Source organism: Amblyomma americanum, chromosome 9, assembly GCF_052857255.1.
Source record: "Amblyomma americanum isolate KBUSLIRL-KWMA chromosome 9, ASM5285725v1, whole genome shotgun sequence".
NCBI classification, from domain to species: domain Eukaryota; kingdom Metazoa; phylum Arthropoda; class Arachnida; order Ixodida; family Ixodidae; genus Amblyomma; species Amblyomma americanum.
Genome location: NC_135505.1, coordinates 110,304,043 through 110,330,994, shown reverse-complemented (window position 1 = coordinate 110,330,994; position 26,952 = coordinate 110,304,043). Strand labels below are relative to the sequence as shown.

The window sequence follows — 26,952 nt, the reverse complement described above, 5'->3', positions numbered from 1 at the left end:
CTTTTATTTCAAATTTCCTAACATATGTGAGACCTTCTCGAGCCAGATAAATGAAGTTCTGGTGCATAGTACATTGCATTAAACGTAATGAGTAGCTTAACTTGAGCACTAGTCGACATTAAGACTGTGGTACCACTGCAATATGAAATATTTACTGTGATGGTTCCGGCGAATCGAAAAGGTTTGGATCTGTCAGAAGTGCTTCCCTTGAACAGAAGCATCGCTCGTTTCTGCAGGTCGCTGTTTTGAAACGGTTGTTACAAAACGTGAATGGCGGCTTCGTAGAGCGTAAAACTTTACGATACCTTTTTTGCGGGTGCACTGCGCAGTTACGGACAGTTTGTTCTTATAAGCAGATATGGAAGTGCCTGCCTTCGCTGAATGGCACTCCTTCAGAACCTTTGTTCTGGCCTATCGCTTCTTTCCTGCAGCTTAAAAGGAGAGCTCTTTATGTTCAGCGGTATCAGTGATGGATGTAGCATGTGTGAGATGCGGGTCACAGGTTACTCTAATCCTCTGGTCCATAACACAAGCGAAGAAAATAAGCATCCTTCATTTGCTTTTGCCTGTAGAGAGAGTTCAGCGGCGGTTGCACTCTACCGAAGGAGGCATTTCACTCCGTTTGACGGCTTCTATGAAAGTAAAGTACCGGTGTACTCTATCTATCTAGATACTCTATCTATCTAGATAGAGTACCAGTTCATCGAGTGTAGACTGTCTATAGACCTCAGCACGTTAGACTTTGTTTTGGCTCACGTTCTATACCACCACTGCCAGCATTTGTTAGATGTGGACCCTTGGTTCATCTGGGGTCCTCTCAGCCAGGACGAGGTCCAGAGGTCCCTCCTTGGAAGGCTGCTGCTGTGCTGTGATGAGGAGATACGGCTCTGAGCGCTGATTACAAGAGTGTATTCTACCTATTTGGAGGAGTACGTGCGAAAAAAGTAAAAATCAGAGAGTTTGGCAGGTTGCAGCACACATGTCATCCGGCCACTTAACAGTAGCGTTGGTCATTCGTAGATTTCCAGTGGAGGAATATGCATTTAATCAGTGTCCAATCAAGACTTCCCTCTTGATGATCTGGGGAACCATCCATCGCAGTAGGCGATACTGCTGACCTCTCGCTGCTTTTCCGGTGGCGAGGGCGATTTGTCTCAGCCTCCTGATTATGCAGGCGAGAAATGCAGTAGCATGGATAACCGGCTCTGGCTGGATCACTCCTTGACCACGAGTAGCCTGAAGCAGCGCGCCTAGTCACGCCACCATCTTCGAACCGCAGAACTTCTGGGAAGTTGAAGGCGACAGCCGCTGTTGTTAGTCACCGAGTCGTTTCCAGACAGGTCAGTCCGCTTGGGAAAGTATTTTCTCCGCAAGCGTTCTACACAGGAGAGATGGTTTCTTCCCCAGCCATGCTGACCCGATTAGTGACGAACAGAGCGCCCGCCTCGCCAAGGCTACTGGAGATCGAAGCCCTTTATCCGCGGACATAGGAAGGCTCGTGCTTTGATGACGCATCCGCCATTGCGATGCTTAGGAAGATGGCTTCACGCTGGCACCTGTTTGACACTGTGCGTCTTCTGACAGCTCACTGAAAATGGCTCCCCAGGGCGGAGGCCCCTAATTTTACAGCTGCCAATGGGTTTTTCGCCATGAACTGTTTGTAGACAGAAGTGTACTAATAGTGTATTGCCATATATCTACACATTCTCCATAAACTAGCCGATATGATTTGTGCATAGAAAGCCTATATACTTTATTGACTTATGTTTGTGGACTTAATATACCTTGTAATTTTTTTAACCCTTAGAGATCTTTACTAACAAAATGGAAGATACACCGGAGCGGTTTGTACCCGTGGATTTTACAGCAGCACGCACATTACATACCTGATATGGATGAATAATTATACGGATAAATATCTAAAATTGCCTAATAAACTTATAAATTTGAGGGCAGTGTCATACTGCAAAACTCAAGGGCGCCACCGTTCAAGGTGAACGTGTTTTTGAATGATTCAATCTGACTATGTGGCTAAAAATATCGAAGGCCCAAGTCAAGCATTTTGAGGTTAGTTGAGTTGGCTTACCAGCATTGTAGATTTATTAAATGGCGTTGCTGCGTATCGTATATTGTCGAAATAAATTCAGCTCCTCATATTCATCACCAATGACGGAAGGGGCATTCCTTTTTCGTGCTTAAGAAACGGCGAGCAATATTTAAAATGCGGGAAAGCCAACTGAACGAGGCTACAAGTGCATGTTTTTGACGTGCGATATTTCAAACTACAATGCCGATTCAGAAAATTTAAAAAAAGCTCTCCTTAGCTGATGACTGCTTTCAGTTCCACAATAAAACCCTGGCCCCTAAAATTAGAATAAAGAAGTTTTAGTCGAATTCAGCTAATTCGTCATAAAATTATTGAGCCACATCAGGTGCGCAATGTCCGCCTCGCTGTACTATCTACGTGCAGATACCACTCCAACGTGCCTCTCAAAGCTTTTAAAAGAAAAATGATCAGAAGATAAAAAAAATTCACCCGGTAGAATAGATTGTAGGACATTTTTGTAAGGGAAGCAGCAGTTTTAGCAAGGTGACTTTTGACGAATTCTGCGCTGTGCTCATGCATTAACACAAGACCATGACAAAGAAAATAGTCCAAGTGCTGTCATGCAGTGATACCAGTCCATACCCTCGTCATGCAGTGCAGGGCGTTGATTTGTGTCTTCGTGCATGACATGATCTACAAAAGAGCGTAATTGTCGGCCAGGTCGCCAGAGCTTGCAGTCAAAGCTGCCAATTCGATTAAAGGTGCCACATCCTGCGCCGCTCTCGAAGGTTTATGGGCTTAACTAGAAAGAACCAGAGAATTTTATGAAAATGCTATGCAGTCTTGAATCTTGTGCGGCTCCCAAACGGGAGCTGAAGTTTTAGACTCGTTAACTTTGACTCTGAATCACTTTGACGACTCTTGTAATCAAGCATGGAAATTTGTAAAAAAATATTTAGATTTGCTGTAAGCTTTAGTGAAGCACAGACGCTGATATGTTGAAATCTTACCCTTCAAGGGCAATATTTATTGACGTCCTCACATGCAAAACCCGTACCTGCATTTCTGTAATGAAGAAGTGAAAATCTTTGTGAGTTCGAGTGGTACATTTTCTTTTCTTTCCACCAACAATGGCCTCATTCGAGTCATAATAATAATAATTGGTTTTTGAGCAAAGGAAATGGTGCAGTATCTGTCTCATATATCGTTGGACACCTGAACCGCGCCGTAAGGGAAGGGATAAAGGAGGAAGTGAAAGAAGAAAGGAATAAATAGGTGCCGTAGTGGAGGGCTCCGGAATATTTTCGACCACCTGGGGATCTTTAACGTGCACTGACATCGCACAGCACACGGGCGCTTAGCGTTTTTCCTCCATAAAAACGCACCGCCGCGGTCGGGTTCGAACCCGGGAACTCCGGATCAGTAGCCGAGCGCCTAACCACTGAGCCACCGCGGCGGGTCATACGAGTCAGCAGAACGTAAAATAAAGATTCATAATTGTTTTTTAGAGGCTACCAAATGCCGTATTAATGCGCTTCCAATGAGAAGCACCGAAAAGAAACTAAGCTCTAAAAGGCAGTGTTATGCGGAAACACTGCAATTATAAAGTTGTCTGCTCTGCCACAACAAAGTATCCTAGCCGTTCTTTGTGTTCTGTTTCGCTCTTCCTTGCACTCCTGTTGTCTTCGCATTTAACTAAATGCATGCTAACCTCACTGCATGCTAACCTCACAACATCGTTTACAATTCCATTGAAAGAAGAAAGTGCAAAATACCTAGACGTATCCAATCACTCGCGCGCATCCTCATTCAGACGCTAGCTCATAGTTTAATTGACTAAATTGGACAGTAGACTACCATTGCAAATCTGTCGGGAAGATGTCAGCTGAAACGTGCGTGCACGTTAGGGTGTATCAGGAATACTGCTCTTGTAGCGCCGCAGATTAGTCTCCTCTGCATAAGAGTGTCTTACCTTATCACGGTTTCTGTCATCGCAGGGTGTCCCGTCTGGAGCAAATAAAACTGCATACTTCAGCTCTCCATTCTTTCCTCTGATCGGGCATTGAAATGTGCAGTTTTCTTGAACTTTCCCCTAAAAAATGCACCAAAATTAACCTAAACATTAAGTAAAAGCCTTTAATTTGTCTAGATTGACCAGACAACACTTGGGCGTGAGAAGTGCGACATCGATGGAAGAGGGCAGTTGATCGGGTGCAGAAACAAATTTACGAATCAATTAGACATTACCTTCCACAACTGCAAAAGAAGGTGGATTGACTCTCGGTAAATGCTTTGACGAATTTACTCTAATGAATGCTCTTATTTATTTGTTATTCATCAAAGGTTCACAAGAGACATTAAATGAGGGGTCGGCTGCAAAAATTGTATTATTTCGGATACAGAAGATTTTCAAAGGCATATTTGAAGTGAACGGGATTGACGATGCTTACAACATCGGATGGAAGGCCATTCCAGTCGTTGGCTGCTCTCAGGGAAAAAAAAAGCTGCTGAAAAATTACATTGCGAGAGTGCCCAGGGTTGAAGGCATTAGGGTGGGAATTACAGGATATCCGATGAGCGTGCGTGATACGGGGGGCATCGTGATTAATGTGTGAAAAAAATCTATGGTAGAAGGAAAGAAGGCCGATTTTGTGACGGTAGGCTAGCGTGGGGAGATGAAGCTGAGATTTTAGTGTTGCGATGCTAGTGTGATAAGAGTAGTCGGAACAAATGAATCTGGCAGCCCGGTTCTTCGAACAAGCGACCCATCTTTTCGGGAGGTTGAAGGTGAGCGGAGGTGGCGGGTAAATGAGTGGCGGGTGCAGGTGGAGCTTCCGGGAGCGGGTGGTGAGATGTGTCGAGCAAGGGGGGGGGGGGGGGTAAAGCAATAGGGTTAGGGGATGGTAGGGGGAGTTCTCTGGTACTTCTGGATTACAGCTAGCATTCCCAATGCGTGGGAATTCAAGCAATTTCAGGACAAATATTTTGAAACATGCCCCGCCGCGGTGGCTCAGTGGTTAGGGCGCTCGACTACTGATGCGGAGTTCCCGGGTTCGAACCCGACCGCGGCGGCTGCGTTTTTATGGAGGAAAAACACTAAGGCGCCCGTGTGCTGTGCGATGTCAGCGCACGTTAAAGATCCCCAGGTGGTCGAAATTATTCCGGAGCCCTCCACTACGGCACCTCTTCTTCCTCTCTTCTTTCACTCCCTCCTTTATCCCTTCCCTTACGGTGCGGTTGAGGTGTCCAACGATATATGAGACAGATACTGCGCCATTTCCTTCCCCCCAAAACCAATTATCATTATTATTATTATTGGAAAATTGACGATACTTTTAGTTTTGTTGAAAGTTCTTCTGATATGTAAAAAATCATTTTAAAGTGTTTCTACCCGCCGCATAAGAACAGTTAAGGCTCCAATAAAAAAAAAACAATGGGAAACGCTTTTGACGACAGCAGAAACGTTAATACAAGAAAATATTCAAGATTACGGTCGAATAGTCGGTAGATATGTTGATTGTGATAGTAAAATCATGCATCATATGAAAACATTGCGTTAATAAATGGTTTCCCGTTCAAAAATCCTTTTGCTTAGTATTGCTGGGTATGGCTATTTTGGCTTCACCGGGTGGGGGCCTTGTGCAGGGTGGAGGTTGGGGAGTTGGTTGTGCATGGTCGATTGATCTTCAGGTGGTTGATGGCAGGCCGGAGGGAAACTGGGAGCTGGATCCAGGGTTGCGGCGGCTAGTTCGGGATTGCTTCAGTCGTCTAGACTACAGAATGACGCCGTGATTTCCCTATTGTGATGCTAGTGTCCCTTTGTTGTAAAAGATTTCGACGGCTTTTGCTTTCTTAAAACCCGCCGTTAAGCGCTGCCGCCCGTATCATAAGCCGGCTGGATTACGTCCTATCGGGATGAACTTCCTCTTAAAATGAGCCCCATTGATCCGTGCCAGGCACCGGTCACTGTCAACGGGGCTAAGGTAATATTCCTTATTTTATCGAGTCTACCAACTTTCGGCAGTCACCGGCTAGATTTCTCTATTGGAGACTACTTTTTGCTCTAGCAGAGCGCGAGCTATTCTTTCAAAGCAAATAGCGTCCCTTCCTGCTCCATATTATCCTTTCAACTTCCTCTAGGCAATTTGAAAATCGATACTGTCTTCTGATCCAGTTTAAAGTGTTTACCGTCTCGGGGCTGCTTTACTTTTTTCTTCTACAAAAGGGGCTTCAATCTCCGTGGTTTATTTTGCAGCTTCTTCTTTAGACAAGAAGTTTAGGCCCTAGTGGTTTGTTCAAGCAGAATGCAGCAGTGCTACGCTTCTGTTTTCAAAAGTTTCAGAAGGCTCCAATTCAATTAAGTGAATGTGTACCCATAAAAGTCTAAGTTATTTTGCCGCTCGTGATAATTGCTTTTAAATGGCACAGGTTGTCCAACGTTCTCGAAAAAAAAAATTGAAAATTGGAAAGTTGAAAGATATTGTTATGGTTCATTTCTCTGACTGGTAGCAAATTTTTCTTTTAACGTGTTCCTATCGTTCGCATAGTACAGTTAAGACGGCCATAAAAAAAACAAAAACAATGGGGAACTCCCTCCTTTATCCCTTTCCTTACGGCGCGGTTCAGGTGTCCAACTATATATGAGACAGATACTGCGCCATTTCCTTTCCCCCCAAAACCAATTATTATTATTATGGGGAACGCTTTCGATAATATCGAAAACGTTAATAGAAAAAAATACGGGACTACATCTACATTGCAGTGATATGTGGTTATATTGATGTCTTAGTGAAATCTTACAATGTATATAAAAAAAAAACTTCGGTCATGAACGGTTTCCCGCTCAAAAATGCTTTTGTCCACATTTTTTGGGTATGCATGCAGCCGTTAGGTATCGACAATAGATATTACATAAAAAATCTTGTCAAATATTACAAGCTCTTGATTTTTCTTGAACTGTTCCAAATTGTCGTAAGCGTATTTAAGCGAAGCAATGTACTCTCTTCAGGTCGCTAAGGATGTGAGGTTCTTTCCATGAATACCTTAGCAGGGATGCCGCTGTTAGGTCGCGATGTGATCAGCAAATTAACGGCTGTTTTCTGCTTTAAATCTTTAACTTGTTCATCCCAATCACTCTTACATAACGCCATATAATCGGAAGCAAGAAAGGACTCCGGAGTAATAACATCAAGAAGCATGACGCATTTTTTGGTTGAGGTGCTGGTGGCGCTCTAACAACGCGCATCTCTCGCAGTTTTCAAACGGTCTATACAGCGATTGAAATAAATAATCTTCACTGCAAGCGTAGTTCCACGCGCTTTCTAATAGGAGAGAAAATTGTGGGAGAGTTCGTTGGAGAGATGGTTAGAACAGAATACTTAGGAGGATTAGAGAAAAGAGCGTTTAACAAAAATAATACTTTCCAAGATATTTGTAGAAAATATCTGCATGGCAGATAAATGAGCGTAAATTATGTAGGCCTTTTAATAGTTGTCGGAGATGCCTGTCTCTTAGAACATTCAAGAAAGGATGCACTGAACAAAATTAAACAGTATCAATTAGAGGATTTGCGTAATTACTGCAAATATAGAAATGCTTTTACTTCTTCAGGTAGATAGGAATGAAGAAAAGATGCTCAAGACACGTTTCAACCCTATTTACAAACACCATGTTTTGAAATTATATGGCAGGCTTTTCAAATTTTTACACCGTGTTCTACAGTACACGTTTTCTCACTAAAACCAAAATCTAGAAAATAAATTTTCGAATAAATCAGGCGAACATATTGTTTGCCGAATTTTGAAAAGCTGTGTATTTAGATCTACTTCATAGGTTTCATGTGGCAAATTTTGGCTGCTTTCCTGCTATGTAAGCAATATCTTTGGAGTGTAGTCACAGCCCAAAAAGGATGCTTTTTGAAACAGACAATCTGTTTTTTTTATACCCAGAAATTGTAGATTTCTGCTGCATTTGAACAGCATTTATAGCTATTGATTAGAAGCGAAGTAATGGGAAAGAAGTACTACTTAGTATTAGAATGGCAGTTTACCTGATTTAGTACACTTATTTTGATCTACATTAATATTACCTTTCTATAAAGCCGGCGCTTGGGCTTTGTGGTGATGGTGCTCGGGTTCTGAGCAGAAAGACGCGGGTTCGGTCCCGTCCACGGTAGTCGCATTTCGATGGGGGGGAAAAAGCTTGAAGCCGTGTACTGTGTGAAGTCAGTGGACGTCGAAGGGCTCAGGCGAGCGAAATTATCCGCAGCTCTCCACTGCGACGTCACTCATAGCCTTAGTCGCTTTGGGAAGTTAAACCCCGTGAAACCAAACAATAAACACTCAAGTCGCACAACAACAATGCTCAGATGAAGTATGTGCGAAATCAACAAGCGTGTGCTTTAAAATATATCTATAATAGCATCTGTTTTTAACATTTATCCTCGTAGCCTTGCATGCCACGTGAATGGTTTTGAACGCTGCGAGGAACGACGGCAACGCAACGAGAAAAATGAAAAGCCATGAGCCGCCTTTTTGTCCGTTATTTCGTTGCTCTGGCGTCGTTTCTAGCAGCCATAAACAAGCCAGCTCGAGTCCCAACTGTGCATCAGTTTCGAACGGCATTGCTCATTAACGACTCTTAAATCGTACTATACTCTTATAGGATATTTGACTTGAAATTCATATTGTTGAAAGATTCCATATGCATGGAAACGAGTCCTTAATCTTGCGTTTTGCTGTTTTCCGTTTCTAAACATGTCTGTGTAACCCAGCTGATGCAGACCTGATGTGGCTGTGTTTATTGTACACAAATAAATATTTTTTAACAAGAAATATTGTTCTATTCTTTCTATTCTTTAAAAATCTGTTATTATTTACCTCATTATGAGTGAAATTCCTGTGGTTCGGGAAGAAGGCTCGGCAGTACCGTGATCCATTCAGCACACTTCCCGATTGCATCGTGACGTTTGTCAAGAAAGGAATGTGTTGCACATTTTTCCTCCTCAAGCAAGCTGAAGATCGCTCCCTAAAAAAAAAAAATAGAAGTTTTTTTTAAACTGTATATCGCTTATGAAAATCTAAGGGCCCGCATTTTTGAACCTGAAATTCGCTCTATCTAACATTGTACATATTCTTTATGTAACACAAGAGGCATGAAGGTTAATTGGTACTGATTGAACACCGAAATTATCGTTGTCTTGCTCATGCGGAAAAACCGGTATACCACTCTGCTCCCTTGGTTACTTACCTCAAGAATTTAGATATTGCACGCTTGCTGCATGCAGAAAACTCATAGTTTCGATCTCCTGTAGCGTGTGGGCTCATTATGTTGCCCCGCTCACGTGGGCATGCAGTGGCGTCATTTTCACCGTCGTGACTGCAACCCAGCCTGTAGGATGAGAGCTGGTCAGTTGCTACACGTGCAGGCGGTTCAGGCATTGACATTCATGACATTCAAGCAACAGCACCTAAAGCAGCTCATGAACGGAGAAAGCTGCCAAGGGGAATATGCAAGAAAATTAACGAAGTGTGCTTGTCCGACTGGCACAGTCAGCTTCTAACCTGGGGCAAAGCACGAAATCACTACGATAGTCGATTCTTGCACCTTCCATCACTGCAAGTAGGAATGCACTTTTCAAGATGCCTTCTGCAGTGGTTTGCACTTCGATGTCGTGCGATTTGTTCTATGTCCAGGCAGTCAGTGAACTGTTTAAGATCCCATCCCCTCAGGATTTTGAAACTGCGAACTGATATGTTGCCGGCATAGATGACCACCCTGGTGCTACTTAAGTACTTGAAAGCCCCAGATTTGGCATATTATATACACTGACGCAATCGGATGCTTTTTGCTGTTTTTATTGTCCAATACAGACACGTACCAATGGGTACATGTAGGCTTGGTAATCTGTACTCCTTATTATCTATTCCTGTTTGAAGCTTTTAATCCTTCGTCCTCACTTTGTATAAAGGGCATTAAACCGGGCTTTGTGAAGGCTCAACCTCTCTATCTCTCTTTAAACTTTATTATCGTTATTTTTATCAGAAATCATTATGAACTTAGAGAGCCGTAACTATTGGGGAGAAGATGATAGTTACGGCCCCGCGTGCATGCGATAGGTCACCTTGAAGAGTGTCCTTGCACGGTACTTACATATGTCCTATCTCGTGTACAGCAGTTGGTAGTCCTGAAAATGTCCCTGGATTGTCCTCACCTTCAGCGAATTGGTCCGCTCTGCAGACCCCTTTCGGGACGGCAAATCCTGTATGTTATGGAAATGGGGTATTAATATTTCTATGCGTCGAAAATTGAGCAAGCGCTTGCATAGGATAATAACTCACTAAAACTTAAATTTGGAGTGCTTCAAACGGCAACGCACCCACAGATTACTCTGACTACTACTACTACTACTACTACTACTACTACTACTACTACTTCTACTACTACTACTACTACTACTACTACTACTACTTCTACTACTACTACCACTACTACTACTACTACTACTACTACTACTACTACTACTACTACTACTACTACCACTACGATCAATACCGCAGCCACTCATACTCCAACTACCACTATTACTACAATCAATACCACAGCCACTACTACTACTAGTACCGCTACTAAAACTACTACTACTACTACGACCAATACCGCAGCTACTCATACTCCTACTACCACTATTACTACAACCAATACCACAGGCACTACTACTACTACTACTAGTACCGCTACTAAAACTACTACTACTACTAACAACCCGACGACTACTATAACTACTACTCATATTACTACTACTACTACGACACCGAAGCGAAACGTGGGAACAGACACTTAACAGATGTCGCTAAAAAGCGACAGAAAATCTAGCACAAGAGTACATGCGTATGCGTACAGACACTGACACGTACAAAAGCAAAGCGGCTTATGTTTGAGCCACTTTCAGGCATGCGAAGGCATTATGCAGTACAGCTCAGCCGTTTAATTACTCAGGTTCATCAGGCTCCGAGCAAAGTGGTAGAATACAAGACCAGCTCGTTTAGACTTAGAACCAATCGCGTGGGTTAATGACCTCAGAATACAAGTATCGGCCTCGACCAAACGCATGTCTCATGCGTCGCTGTTGCCTCGAGGGATGCACTTGGGACTCCGCCAGGCCTAAATGTGTGATGGCAAACAAAGGGGATGAACTCGACGACACGTTAATGATACGCAACATGCGGCGAATAAAGAAAATAATGTTTTGTGAAACTTAACTCCGAGGCATGAAATGCGACTGGTGACGGGCTTAGATGATGGCTAGCATGACACGTACACACTGAAATCCGCCTTGGGGATAAGGACGACACAAGAGTATACGTCTTCATGCAGATGACATTCGGTCATGTTGATAAACAGGGTAGGAAGGCTTCTGAACTAACCCATATATATCCAGCTGCCCCTGTGTATTTTATTATGTAAACAGATTACTGCGTGATTTTATCTGATAAGTGCATACCTAAGAACCGCGAGTTCACGCCATCCTTAGACTCCCGAACGATGTCTCGCCTGAAAGAGCGGAGAGTTGTGAAAAGAGAACGAAGTTGTCATTAATGCATCGAATTACATGTTTTCCATTAGGCATTTGTGTGGTAGTTTAGCACATATAATTTTGCTACATATTAAGAAGAAAAGCAATGAAGACAGAAAACACAAAAGAAAGACGAAAGTAGAAATTACGAAGCTAGCAAAACAACTATAAATGCTCCGCGCCAAGTCCAATGAACAGTATGTTGGCTAGGCGGTATACTTGAACTTAGTGAGCATGCCTGATATGCGAAGCAAACTCAATTAAGAACCGGTAATAGTTTTTTAGGCGCTGTGCTCCTCAAATACTCATTACGGGCAATAAAAGATCAGGTCATTAATTCATTACATTTACAGGTGTGTTTGCGCCCGTTTTCTAATATATTTCATGCTATCCTGGCGAAATAAACTTTATTAGTGATCCACTTTGGTTGGTCTTAAAGATTGGCGCTCCATATTGTGAGTTGTTTTGGACTTTATTGAGTTTGACGAACGAGTTATCAGAAATAACCAATGCTTATTTGCTACGCATTTAGGTTTCAAGTATAATGCACTTAAATTGGTCACGTCCACTAAGTCCTTGTGTGCTCTCAGGCAGTTGTTGCCTTCAGGTATCAAAGCTTGTTTTGGGGAGAATTGTAAATAAATTAAGAACCACCACCTAGTACAAATAGTTATATGGACACTGTATGCAATATAACAGCTTGCACCTTTGACAAAGCCGTCATTTTTCGTGGGTTGTGCCGATCAATAGAAATACTGAAGAGTATTAAAAGCGCATACCATATGATTGTATTCTCACGCACCGCGGGTATTTAAACGAAAATTAAAAGTCCAGGATTCAGGAGCTTTTAGCAAAGGTATCTCCTACGTAATTACCACTGTTGTTTAGAGCTGTATTTTTAAGCTACGCTATGCAGAAATACGGTTGTGTTGGCGAATGCTAGAATACAACATGATGTCAGCCAAGGCAGCGATGAAACATGCTGAGTCTTTCCAGGAAAAAGATCACGAGTTTTATAGGCTCTTTTTGGTTCTTTTTCGTCAAGCACTTTCCTCTCACTTTTGAACGGAGGCTTGTCACGCATTTACGTCCTCATGTCTGTTGGCACGGTTTATGAATCGCCAGCATTAAGAAACAGGTACTTAAGAGCTGAGCGCGCTCTAGCTAATTGTATAGATTTCATGCTTTTCGACCAGCAACTTGCCTTGCTATGAAGGTAAGATATGTAGTGAAAAAAAAATCGAGACTTTTAAAACTTTGTCTCCTCAATACATTGCGCAGTTTCTCTTTGGGCACAAAATAGTTTGCCTGCCTTTTAATTTAAACCGTACACATTCAGAGGACGTGAGAACTTTTGAACTGATGATTTCCATCACATGTTGCCCTTGTAGTAAGGTAAACGCGGATTTTTGTGAGTAGCATGAATTTCAATAATTTTCATCACACACCACGAATAATCAATCTGTTAAATTTGCATTTTCTTTATGTTTCTTTCATTCAGTGATAGTTCACCGCCTTCAGGTATTAATGACGATTACTTCTGTGAATTCCCGATATTAGAAATAAATTTTTGCCTCAATAAATAAGGTTAACCAATTGAAAGAAATATGTATATCGTAACAAAACAAGTTACATCAGTTATTTAAGTTATTGTTTTATATTCATAACCTTTAGCCAGATCTTAATTATATGTCGTTTTCATAATATTCCGCTCCTTGCTATACACGTTTCCAAAGTGGTTGATTGGCGCCACCATATTGGGCACCAAGCTTTGCTCGTAGCAAAAGAAATAGCTCCCCCACTCTCTCTCCACCGCCTAGAAAATCTTTCGCGAGGTTCGTGAGGAGGTCTATATCAAACATACTAACGAAAAAAATGGTCTGAACTACTCTTCAGTCCTAATGTATCGTCTTTACCAAAAGTTGCCAGGCTGCACGATTTGCTTCTCAGGCGTATAATGGAACACTTGACGTACACCAAATGTTGAGAAAAAATATTGAAAGCTGAGGACGAGCTCCCCTAAGTATAAAAGTGGCACCATAAATGCTGTAATAAAGGGCGAGGAAGCAAACCATGCACCTTGATAACATATGAAAAAGACAGTACATCAGTTAGTTAAGAAGCCATGATTTCCCCCGATTTGCCCGATAGCATGGTCGCATACAAACACGAAGAGTTCGCTAAATATTGCTGTTAGATAAATGCTCAGTTTTCATTATTGCTTCGACAAAAAGTAAATGTTTTTGCCTCTACCTGCAATCATGCCGACACAGCAGGGCAAAGTGCAGTGTACAAAAGTTTTCAAAATGCATTAGCTTCCAAACTGGCACAAAATCAAGATGTGACTTACGATGTCGCTAAATAGACCGCGTCTGATCGTCGCATTGCATCGTTTATTGCAAGAAAGCGCCAGAGATTGTTCAATGTTGCAAGGCCGAGGACTTTGCCTTCACTGTTGAGTTTCAGATAAGGGTCCTTTTTCTGCAAACACGAAAATGTCAAATCGTCGTCAACATAATCATCAGCCTAGGCACGACCACTGCAGAACAAAGGCCTCTCCCATGTACCCCGAATTCATCCTCTTCTACGCCAGCTACGGCCTCCTTATCTCCTCAAACTTCCTGATTTCTTCAGTGCGCCTCCCTTTGAGGCACCGCGCTATGCTTGCCGTAACTTGGAATTCAATTGTTTGCCAAAAAGGGCATCGGTTATATTTCCTTCCCATTACATTCCCTGCCCATAGCACTTCTGATTGTTCATTTACGCAGCGATATTATTAACTTGCGTTTGTTCCCTGACCGTTCCTGCTATCTTCATATTTCTCAACTTTACTCCTATCACTCTGCTTTTCATAGCTCACAGCGTTGTCCTCAGTATAAGTCGAGCTATTTTGTTAGCTCCATGTGTCTGCACCAGAGGTGAACCCCCGTATTATGCATTTGTTAAACATTTATCTATTGAAGGACATTGATAAGCTGCTGTTTGTCAGCTGAGACTGCCTGCCAAACTAACTCGGCTGCATTCCTATTCTCCTAGATATTTCACTCTCGTGGTCCTGATCTGCCGTCACACCTGGTCTACGTAGGCGTATTCCCTTCCCACTTCCAATGCTTGGCTGCACATTGCAAGGACAAATATTTCCCTTCAAATAGGGTAGGTTTGGCGAAAAGAGCAATATTGAAAATGAAGATGCTCACGTCGTAGGTCTTTTCAATTCCTGTTAAGACAACAAATCCTTTCGGATTTAGCTGCTGGAGATGCAGGCTCATCTGGAAGTAGATAGTCTCTGTTAAGCACAAAGGGATTGGTTTATTCCCCGCATACATCTTGTCATAGCAAACACTAGTTCAGTAACTTAATGTTCGTAATGTTCAGTAACATTTTGCGCCAACGCCCCTTAGCGAGCCTTTCATGAAGTTCATAAACAATATTCACATCGCTTAAGAAACCTTATTGATTATTACAGAAAAAAATCGAACAAACTTTTCGCGGTGCCTTGGATGCGAACTGGCGAGGCGAGCAGAGCACACAAGTTTCTATGATTTTTTTTGAGTGAGCAGTGAGGGAAGACAGCTCTAATAGTGGTGTATGATGTAAAGGCTGGCATCAAATTCGATGTTGCGCTTCTGAGCTTCTTTGAAGAATTTAGACTGCACAACACCCTAAGGAATGTCATTATAACGGAAAGCTATGCGGGAGACGTATATCAGAGTTCCGCACTTTTCATGCTCGCCTCTAGACTTCACATAACAAAGTCAAACTAATCGTGTATAAGGTGCCAAAGCCCACGAATAGAGCGCACGAAGAGGTTTGATTGTGACAGGTAAGCATATAAATATTCAGGAAGCCAATGGCAAGAAGGTGCAAAACTATGTCACAATGCTTCTTGTGACGCTACGGGAAACCCCACGCAGATGTATGGGTCACAGTCCACGGCTTAACTATGCCGGCAGAGCCCCTGCAGTGTGAATAGAAAGGTGGTCCTATTGTCACTCCCGTCGAATTAAAAGATTTCTGCTAATTACAATAAGTGCGAAGAAACTCTCTTACGATGCGCTTGGTGTGCTTGGTGCGCAAGCAGCGCCAAAAACAAAAACCCGCGTGTCTGGAAAATGTCTCAAAAATTACCTCCTGATGTCGAGTACGTGAAACTTGATCTAAACACCATTGTAAGGTGGGTTTTCTGGAAAGGTTGTGGCCTTTTGCATTCAGGTAAATACTGCATATCTATAGCTGCATAATATAAAAAACCTGCGTCTGTTAAAGTAGCGATCATCGCCGAAATGATGCAGCAGGTGTACATGTACTTTTACATAAAGCGGATTTTGTACCTAAAATCATCGCACAATGATGCACACCACAACTATCACACAAATAAATCATAATCAGGAAGAGGCGCAAAAAATAATCAGCGGAAAATCAACCCGAAGAAACCACACAGTAATAAAATGTTCTCTATAAGACACCTTTTCAAACAGCATAAAAATACAGACTCTAGACGCAGCATTAGGCCATTAAAGTTTGCTAGTTCGCGGTGCACAAGTAGAGACGGTCAATTTGACAATCGCGCGATATGGTATATGCTTTCACAGTGCTCAAAATTTGACTTTGAGGATTTTTGGAGCCAATGATGAGAAACACAAAAATACGTTTTAGTATCTAGGTTGCGTGACCAGATCTACACAAAGTCGGAGGTTGATTGTCGTTTCCACTCCGTTAATTACTTCAAGCATACAATAATTCTTCGTCCAAGAAATTAACTAGCGTATTTTAAGCATGAATATATACGCAGACGTTTTTGTATTCCCTACACTGGTTCGTTTCGTGCAATTGTGGTAGCATGCTAGTGTTGCGAGATAGCTTCAAATATCCAACTGAACCAGCGTGATTATGCACAGAAGTCAGTGATGACAACAGCTATGACTCAGTGGTTATGGCGCTTGGCAGCTGACGCGGAAGACGTTGGTTCGATACCGGCCGTGGCGGTCGCATTTCGTTGAAGGCGAAATGCTAGAGGCCCGTGAACTGTGCGATGCCAGTGAACGTTAAAGAACCTCAGGAGGTTGAAATCATCCGACGCCCTCCACTAAGGCGTCTCTCATATCCTGAGTGGGTTTGGGTCGTTAAATCCCACAAAACTAAAGTAGAATTCAGTGGGCAATTTCTGCCTATGTAGTGCAGGTGTCGCGTACAGCATGTCTGCCAACGGCGTCTAGCAGCAGGTAAAACTGAAGGCTGCCCCATTTTCACTTTCAGTTACCGAATCCCATAATACGGCACCGCACATTGCTTTACGCAATATTGTTTTCTTCTTGGTTAGGTACTCTTGAATTGGTTGCTTTACGCAGCCATGCCGTCAAACCAGTCAAGTGTTTCACGCGGGCCGTCACTGTCCTTAGGTAACTACAGAGATTGAGCTGAGTAGTGAGTATATTGAGTAGTAAGGAGCAAGGACATCTTTCTGATATTGAACACTGCAAAAACTATGGCGACTAAACGTTAACTGCTTGGATTTCGGTGAACAAACTGACCGCGGGAGCCTGTTTGAATGTAGATGCAAAAAGTTCGTTGTAAATATTTAGTATTTCTGCATTTCTTATATGCATTTGTACTATCATGCTGATTCTTGGGTTGACCACTATTGTATATGTATGTAAGGTTTATGACCAGTGTACACTGAATGCCGAGTTTCGCTGTCTGGGGCAGGAGCCTCTGTTAGGCCATGTGCCTTTAACTCCTGCTCCATTTTCTCTGTAGAGAAAATAAATCAACCAAATCAAATCAAAACAAATGCAGCTGCTTCCAAAGTTACTGTGAAGGGATACGTGACGACAAGACGCCTATCAAATTATTCTTACCCGCTCGCATAATAATTGGGCAAAAATGATTTTCTTGTGCGGTTAATTGTGCGCAAAAAATACGGAAATTATAATTTTGAGAACATGTTTATCATGATTACTTTCAGGCCTGCTAGCTCGCTGCTTCTTGGCAATGCTAGATCCGTGCCTTTTTACAAGCATTCCGTTTATAGGCTAACCTACACCCAGGAATATTGCAAAAATTGGCTACTCAGCTTTGTGCGCGCTATATATTTTAAAGGATTCTTGCCTATTCTCCTCATCACTCGCCAATCACAACGTTAGAGTAGGTGGGTAAGTTGAGAAAATCGGATGCTAAGAATTCTGCTCTACATGCAGAAAAAAGAAACATTAAGAAAAGCACTCATTTTATGTTTTACGGGCCTTTGAAAAACGTTGTATTTTTGGAATTAAACTTCACATACATTAAACAGCAGCAAGCAAGGGCTCTGTAAACACAGAAACATTTTATAGATGTTCAGTGAGGAAATTAGAGGGAATTAATTGTACTCACCGCGTGCACGAATACCAATACATACTCGTCATGCTCTTTTCGGTCCTTAAAATATGTCGTGTGGTTGAAGTCACTGATAAAGTATAACTCTAATGTAAAGTTCTTTGGCAAGTCGCTGAATCCCGCAATGCGGTGCGAATTTTGGCGAGATTTTCTAAATATATGCGAACGAGTGACATGAGACCCACTTTTCACAGCTGTCTCAGTAACTTTGTCTTGATGCACGTTCGGTTCTGAAATATGCGGTAAACAAATGTTACTGCTAAAATATAATTAACAAGTTCTTTCCCAAGGCACACCAGAAAGATTACATTCTTGAAAAGAACGCACAGTTTATGAGCTAAACGTTCTTCAAAACTACCTTAGTCACCGTAACATTTACATCTATAAGGGCAGTAGTGTATCTTTTTGCTTCGCTGGTGTCATTAAATGAGGTACTAGTGTCACCGGAATCATTCGCAATAATATTCGCTCAGTATTCAAGTTGTTTCCCGTCGTATTGTGCTTGCTAATAAGGCGTCCAATTTCTGGCTCTGCTATACACTGTACTCATGTAATATTTGTACAATTACACCTCTCTGGTCTTCCATAGCTCAACCACAGAACTATGCCTGCAACAAAGCCTCTGAAACGAATATGTGACACCCACAGACCTTACGATGTCAGACACCTACGAGGACCGTTTAATAGAGATTTCCCCTCCCCAACTTTCTTTCAACTGAGACCAAGGAAACTTAGTGAATTTATTTGTCGTTCCCTGCAGAAGTTCCACCCAGGGACACACATTTCTTCCATCTTTCATCTAATCCATCGGTTATGAAAATGTAAACACCTCGTTCGTAGAAGCAGGTTACTACAAAAGTCGCATTTTGGTTTCGGAGATCAGAATCTGATAATCTGAAAAATGATTGCCCTTCGAAGATGACTCCATTGTTGGAAAGATGTGGAAGTCTTATAGTGCGTGGTAGGTTGAATATCAAACGCACAGCAGCGTGCTTCCATCTGGGCAGTATGTGAGTTCTGAACTGATGCATTGTGTGGCAGAAAGCGGATACCTTTGATGCCACGCACATACCTTGCCATGCCAAACACATACAGACTCTACAATACCACACACAGATACAGACCCCACAATAAAGTTGACATGCTGGACTACGTCTCGAATGACTGCGTGGCGAATTTCCAAAGTGAGAGTCTCAACTTGCTAGATGTGCTCATCGACAAAGTAGTGCGGCCTTTCAAGTAAAGGAAATTCATGATCGGCCTATGTTCCACTGGGCTCATTATCACACCTTGCCTCATGTCACTGTATGTGAGAGCCCTTTATCACTTCATATTTGCAAATTGGCATGCAGCCTAAAGAGACGTATCTCACAGTACCTGCGCAGTTTCAGCATCCAGCGAAAAGTAAAAGTAGGTCAGGGGAAATGTTTAATGAACGCCACTCGTACAAGCCTACCCCGTAAGCTGCTTTCTTGTGTCGTGAAAAATCAACACCACAAAAAACCGATTTAAGAAAGAAGGTTTGCAGAAAATTTTCCGTCTGAGTAAGTTGTCTGGAATATTGCATTGCTTGGCTAATTTGTAAGATCTTCAGAACTTGCAGAAAGTACATTGGCATGAAGTTGCTGCTGTTTGTGGCGTAAGGAAAAGCCAAAGCGGTATTATTCATCCAAGTAGGCAGCGAATAAGCAAATTAAGGAAGCAAATTAATCACAAAACAAATTAAGCAGGAACGTGATTTGCCCATGGGTTGTAGAAATCTCAGTACCGTAAAATAGGACGGGATAAACAACAGGTTACAAACAAACGGGATACAAACAGACAGCAGCTCTGCAATATTCAAGGTACTCTTATAGAGATATTGAATCTAGTGGTGCATTCTTCCAATGTGTTGCAAAATATTTCTTTTGAAGTTAGCCTTTCGCTCGCATTGAGTACTTAAGAATACCTCAGAAAACGTTTGTAACAAAAAAAAAAAACGAAAGCCTCCCGAGAGGAAACCAGCGGATACATTGAATGATGTAGTAGGATCTTAAAATATATAAATAAATTGCGTTCATGAACAAAATTCATTTGAAAAATCGCTTGTCCAGAATGAATGGCAGAAGCTCACCGGCTATGGCCACACCGTCAATTCCTTCATTTACAGTTATCCTCCTTACTCTGTGTGACCCTCTTCCTGATGTCAGTCTTTCCGTCAAAGCCACAGGTTCAATTCGATGTGTGGAGTTTAAGCGTCCAACCTAGACAAGTGCCGATCTAGTCACGGTCATGGCAGTACAAGAGGAAGTGAAAGTTTCAAAAAGGCCCACTCACGACATGATAATGACCTTCCGCCTGAGGTTTAAGTAGGAGTGAAGCCTTCTTGCTTGTATCTTCGTAGAGATACCTCTCCAAGTGAGATCCATCAACCTGTGATCATGCACCGAATTTGAGGAGAAACAGAATGAAAGATAGCTAGAGGCGTGTCAGCTGTGCAGTGGTTCATCGTAAAGATCAACCGTATGTTTTTACATTATACATTTGTTTTACTATAAGCTACGTCTATGTAAGCAGAGTTACACTGCAAAGCTGCTAAGCACATATCAGTTAAGAAGGAGTAGGGCATGCTTACGTATCTGTCGCTGATACCGTCTTCTGTGACATCTCGGAGTAGAACACTGTCAGCAAGCACCGATGCTTTTCTTAGTTGAAGAAAACAGCCATCGTGCACGACGAGCAGTTTTTCGGACTGATCTTCTCGGTCTTCGTACACTTTAGGGTCGACTGTAAGGTCTTGCTCAAAAGCTGCTTTTTGACTGCTGATGGCTGTGAGAGAACATGCACATGTAAAAAGGTAAAGCTTCTTTTCGCACACATGCGTTTCACCGCTTTCCTACGAAGGGAAAGCCTAGTCATGCCTTTTCTGCAATAATGACCTCGCCGGAGAAAGAATGGTGTCCGCAGCCAGCACATTCGCCGCCTTTGGCACATGTTTGAAAGCTGTTATTTCTTTATTCAATGCTATTCTTGGCATTACAGCAGATACATCTTACATCAAAGTGAGGGCACGCCTTGCCAACACTTTCTCTCAACTGCTGTTTTGGTATATGTTTTCAAGGAATGGCAGTGTTTCACGTTACTTTGACTTGTACGGAAGACATTAATTGGCTGATATTTGTAGTTCGCAGTAGTTCACGTCATAATATAGCTGACAAAAAATACTCCATTTTCTTTTTCATTTGTGCTAGCCTCGGCAACTGAAGGGGGAGAGCACTTAGAGGAGGATGCGGCTCTCCGCAAAACTTTTTTTATTTTTGATGTAATTACATGAAATGTGCTGCGCATTTTAAAATAATTTGATGTCTACTGCCATATACTTTTATTATTTCATCCCCGAGAAGTTGTTGTCCAAAATATTTTTGCTGTGAATTTTCCAGAATTGCTGCAGAGTTAAGAAAATGTGGCCGAAGGCTGGATTAACTTTCACTGTGTTCTTACTGGCATGCTACAGGTCAAGACAATCTGAGAATTTTTTGCCAAACCACCAATCTCGGTTCTGAATTTTTGAGATGCGGTGTTCGTTAACACATCTAGTGAGAAGTTCATAGAAGAAGTTTAAAATCTACAAATTTGAAAAAGAAAAATGTTTGACCCCGCCCTATGGCCTTAGAAGTGCAGAAAAACAGAAGCGATCAAAACAGATAAAACATGCAAGAAAAAATCTCTGTTTGGCGAGTATCTAGGCAGAAAACAATGCAGACAAAAATGTTCATCGTTCGAATGTTTTATCGCAATCCCCAGCTGCTGCCGTTTACGAAACTATATTTCAGGGTACTCCCGGTCAATTTGAGTGAAGAGTTTTTGGTACAGCATTAAAAGCAAGGCGTACAAGCGGGTACAACAAGCCTAATTTTTTTGTTTTTTGGTGGATTTTGAAGTCGCATACACTTCTTAAACATGCAGCTTATGACAGCAGGGCAAAGCGAAGAATGCATGGGCAGAGAGTGGAGTCGTAGAGTGGAGCCGAAGATGCCGCGACAACGCGAAGCAGCGCAAGTAATCGGCCCAATATTGGAATCGGATGATTTTCCTCTGATCCTTTGTAGGACCAGCCATTGCCAAAACTTTTCCAATACTGCGCCGTTTAAAAAGGCTGGTTGGGCGTGGAAGGATTTGTGGCAGTTAAAAATGCAGGTAATTAAAAGTGTTTGTATGAAAACGACGGTACGTCGAAGTTGAAAGTGCTGCTAAAAAAAGCACAAGACGGCTACGGCTATGTAATGCAAGATTCAGCGATAGCTGGTGTAGTTGTCAAGTAATGCAACCCTTCACTGGCAGTCGGCTGTTCCAAACAGAGCGACCCGTAGGCTTATGCGACCCAGGTTGACCGTGACATAAAATGAGTGCGTAAATGACCGGTGCGTGCGTTAATGACGCCCACCCGGTGGGTGGATGTCACTACGCCGACCACCGGGAACGCCATCGGTTACGCCGAAGACGGCGATCCTCAAGGCAGGGACGGGCGCCTAACAGCTCTCGCTGTAAACGGGAACAGCCAGTTTCCATCTGAGAAGGAATTTTTTTGTTACTTCTTGACTGAAATTAAAAACATTTCATGTTGTTTTCTGTGAGGACGAAAACCATTTGCAGCAAAAGTAAAGCCGTACTGTTCACTGGAACATATGAAGCAATCATTGGTTGAAAGCGGATAATTCTGTTCATGTTGAAGCTGCCTGTATGATCACAATTTGATCATCCTTTGGAGTGCGCAAGCGAGTCGTCGGTGATGCAAGCGCAGCTCACTTAGAGTGCAGAACTGTTTAGCATAGCTTGTTGTGGGGGCTATGACAGAGTATCAACAAAAAAGTGCATAACTGTGTAACTATAATACCTGCGGAAAAGCAGAGGGTCAGTCTCAGAACTTATATTATCGGTGTCTGCATTTTATCGTTTAATATGTTTGTCCCTGACGAGAAGATTTTTTGTCGGACTCTCAACATCAAGTGCCTGGTTATTGCTCGCGTAAATTTTCTAAGAGGTATTGCAATCCGTGAGAAAGTACCAGATGTGGTCAGTTTGTTTTACAGGGTACGGTTGTAGGTCTCGTTACTGTTTCCATTGGCAGATTCGCACACAAAATATAAAGTTGACAGATATGATGTCACGTGGCAGAAAGGCCTGCTTCCACAGTTTGCAGACTTCAATGGGCGGAACCTGTCGCGATAACAATGAAAGAATGCTTGGCGAATTCTACCGTTTGTGAACACAAATTTGTTTTTTTTTTGTTACTACAGCCGAACTTTCCCGCCACAGCGAACGTCGCTTCAACAAAATTTTCAACGAAATAGTTCCAATTCCCCGTCAGCTCGCCATATAAAGTAATGGAAGAGATTTCTCATCACAACGAACCGTTTTTGGGGCGCGTTTCCGCTTCAACAAAATTTTTGCTATGCGAAGCTGGGTTTAGAAATCTATTTTACAATAAAACGAGCATTTCACCGCCAATCTTTGTACTCCCGTAAGTCCACGCTGCTTTGTTTCACTAAAATTTCTCTGGAATCAATTGATCCACTCATTCAAACGCACATGAAGACCGCCATTCCTTGGTGGTGATGACAGTCGGGCTTTCTGCCTTGCGACAAGGCGCTGGTGCAAGCTCCCGTTTTCTTCCAAGCCACAGCCGCAACCAATCCGTCGCCAAAGGACACAGCAGCCTGGCAACAGCAGCAGTGCGTTTGCCTTTGTTTTTTTGCACTCGTGCTTGTGCGCTGCAATCGACACTAGAATGGCGACTTTGTCTAGGAAGCGGAAGTTCCTTTCTCTGGAAGAAATGTCCCGAATTAGGAGGGCGGCGTCCAGCGGCAGAAAAAAGAGAGATGTTGCAGCGGACTTGCACGGATTTTCCAGCGGAAGATGCACCAGCCCTGCCATCTGCACTGCATGTGATGGACGCATTTGACACCATTCGTGCTTCATTGGTGCGTATGACGACGACACCGCGATGCAGTTGTTGGCAGAGTGTGAAACTCGCATCACGACGCTCTTGTCCACTAAAAGGACGCAAGCCAAGATGACCGAAGTTTTTGGAAATAAATAATACTTTTGAACAGTGCTGTCAGATCTTAACTTGTTGGGCTGATTTCTTTACATTAAAATTTCCGTTCCAACGAAATTTTTAGCCCACACCGTGAATTTCGTTGTAGTGGGGTTCGACCGTATATCCCCCATGCGATAAAACGCTATGTGTTTAAAATCAATATGGGATAAAATAAGTCGGTATTTACCAATTAGTGTGCAGAACGAGAAATACTTGACGACAGCTGGACCCATTAGAACCCGGCGAGATGCAGGAACTGTTGTTATGGTGTGGCTATTCGGCGATTTATATGCTTGTACCTCGCACTGACGAATGAGGCCTGGAATGTCAATGCAGCTTCTCGCGTCAGACCGATTGCTATATACAACTAACATCGCGGTTCTCGACATAAGCGAAATGTCTGGACGACCGCTCATGCAGCAGGAGTAAAGTTCTTCAGCTACAGGATGCACCTACCCAACGTGTTTTTGACGCTTGGTGACCCTATTGAGGCGAGTAAAGTCAGCGGCTGAAAGAAGAATGGACGCAGACACAGCCGGAGTGTCAGATGTTCGAGAGATCAAAGGCCACACTTGCGGCCGGTGCTCTTTAGTGTCTCTAGCTCTGGACAAGCTTGACCACTGCAGTCAAGTCAGCAGCCATCAGGTCAAGAAATTAAAAGTGAATAAACAGCAATATTTCGATTTAGCGTTCGTCTCAAAAAAGATGCCATAACAAGAATGCAATCATCTCTCACTAGGCGCAACGCCCTTTTGGTCAAAGCGCAAAAATGATTTTATATCATATATACTTAAGCTTTTCAGAGACGGGTCGTATTTTGCACCTTGGAATTCATAAATATAACCGCCAGGAGCATGGTGTGAAAACAACACCAAATTCTTTAGGGACACTGGGCGTTAGTGGCAATTATCAGTGCGACCCGAAATAATCATTTTCATCAGCCGGACTACACCCACTGCCGGGCAAAGACCTCTCTCATGCCTCTCAAATTAACCTTGTGCTTCGCCAGCTGCATCCACCCTATGCCTGCAAACTTATTAATCTCATCCGCCAACCTGACCTTCTGCCGCCCACTGCAACGCTTGCCTTCTCTTGGAACGCACTCCGTTACCCTTAGGGACCAGCGGTTATTTTGCGTTTGTTCTCTCACCCACTCTGCCCGCTCCTGGCTTGTTAACGTTTCTTTGTTAACTCTTTTCTTCAGCCTCCACGTTTCTGTCCCGTAGGTGAGTAACGGTACGATACAGCTTTTTGTACTTTTCTCTTGAGGGATATTGGTAAACTGCTAATCCTAATCTGAGAGAACCGGGCATTCTAAAATCTCGGTTTATCCTCTCTTCTCGTGAAGGCGATGCTACACTGCGGTGCCGCCGCGAACAACTTGAATGTAAAATAGGGATGAGTAAGACAGCCTCGTCTTATCAGTAGCGTGAGTTGCTTTCGCAGTGGAAAGAAAGTTTTGTGGTGAAATATTTTTTTGCGATTGATGTTGATTTTGGATGCATTGGTAAGGAGATGCTTTAGCGATAATGATAATGAAACCAGAGCAGAGGTTGATTTCTGCATGACCATTAGCTGTATCATTTATGCTACAGAAGGCGGTGTCATGGCTGTTAGCAAAGAAAGAGTACTTAACAGGCAAGCCTTGACAATTATTGGGGCTGTCGCAGTGCAGTGAATTCAATGTAAAGTTCTAGTTTGGTTAAAAACGTATATAGGCATGGTGGCTAATGGCGAGCTTCCATCAATACATTTACTGCCTCGGACGTCCAGATAAGTGCACTGCTGCAACCCGAATGATTGGCTCCAGCACCACGTTCCTCTGGAGTTATAGAATGCTGTTAGAGTGGAACTTAGTTGACACATTTTTGTCAACTCAACTAATGACTAATTCTCTTTTGCACGTTTCTATTCTTTTGCGCGATAGCGTGTACAGCTCGTTCGGTCGAAAAGCCATCGGCGTAGTAGTCGACGCCTCGTGTCGGAAATAATCGGGGGGCTGCGTAAAACAAAATATTATCATGGTTCTAGTGATTGATGATTGAGTGGTGTGTGATAGGCGATGACGAGTTAATAAAATGTATGTGATTATTGATTAATCAATCTAGAAAAAAATTCAGGAAAGGGGTTCAAAGGTGTAAAAATGCTCAGCATGAAAAGCCACTGCGGAATTAGGCAAATTAAGAAAATTTAGCCTGTGTAATTCATCGATGGAAACAGTGAAAAAAATGAAAAATGCCTTCAAAGGACTTAAACTGCTCAAAACGAAAAGCCAAAATTTGCTGGTGCTAAGTATCGGTGTATACCGTCGTCATAATAAAAGAATCTTGTCAAAAGAAATTAGAATGAGTCGCATCAGCATCTGGTGAATCAAACGATGTACGCTATCGCGCCAACTCTTAAGCGCAGCATTGGAGTCCTCGAACGTTTTTTTTCATTTTCAAAGCGTCAGCGGCGTCTCAAGAGCTTTCGCGTTCAGGTGATGAACGTAGTCCAGAGATTTGATTTGACCGCTGCGGCACCTGAACCATTTTTTCGCGATACAGAAATGCCAGTCTACTACTAGTCTACTATTTTTCAGTGCATTATTAAGAACGCCTTTGTAATGAGATTGCCTGTGAGTGAAGATGTAGTGTGTCTTCATAGTCAAGTTGAACATTATAACGAAAAAAAAATTCTAATACTACCAACATGGCTACGAAATTGTTTCCAAGAACTGAGAATTATTTTAAAAAAGATCACTGCCACATAGCTCAGCACGGCCAACCAAGAGCGCGCACATTTCAAGAGAGAATAAAAATTGCAACACGATAATTGTCTGGCTGTAAAATATTTTATATTGTATATCACGTGCGTTCGTGTCGCTTTGTTTTCTAT

At 42.6% G+C, this 26,952-nt stretch overlaps 1 protein-coding gene across 1 annotated transcript; it reads right to left on the bottom strand.

Annotated features, from left to right (window-relative positions):
• Positions 1-1,333: 1,333 nt before the first annotated feature.
• LOC144104047 (A disintegrin and metalloproteinase with thrombospondin motifs 19-like) lies at positions 1,334-24,366 on the bottom strand. Its single transcript, XM_077636830.1, has 11 exons — positions 24,263-24,366; positions 20,611-20,804; positions 20,313-20,408; positions 14,819-14,890; positions 13,972-14,102; positions 11,550-11,599; positions 10,199-10,307; positions 9,296-9,436; positions 8,926-9,073; positions 4,020-4,139; positions 1,334-3,112 (listed from the first exon to the last, which is right to left on the bottom strand). Exons 1-11 carry the CDS (start codon positions 24,306-24,308, stop codon positions 3,086-3,088), a joined length of 1,134 nt encoding a protein of 377 aa, XP_077492956.1. The 5' UTR covers positions 24,309-24,366; the 3' UTR covers positions 1,334-3,085.
• Positions 24,367-26,952: the final 2,586 nt, after the last annotated feature.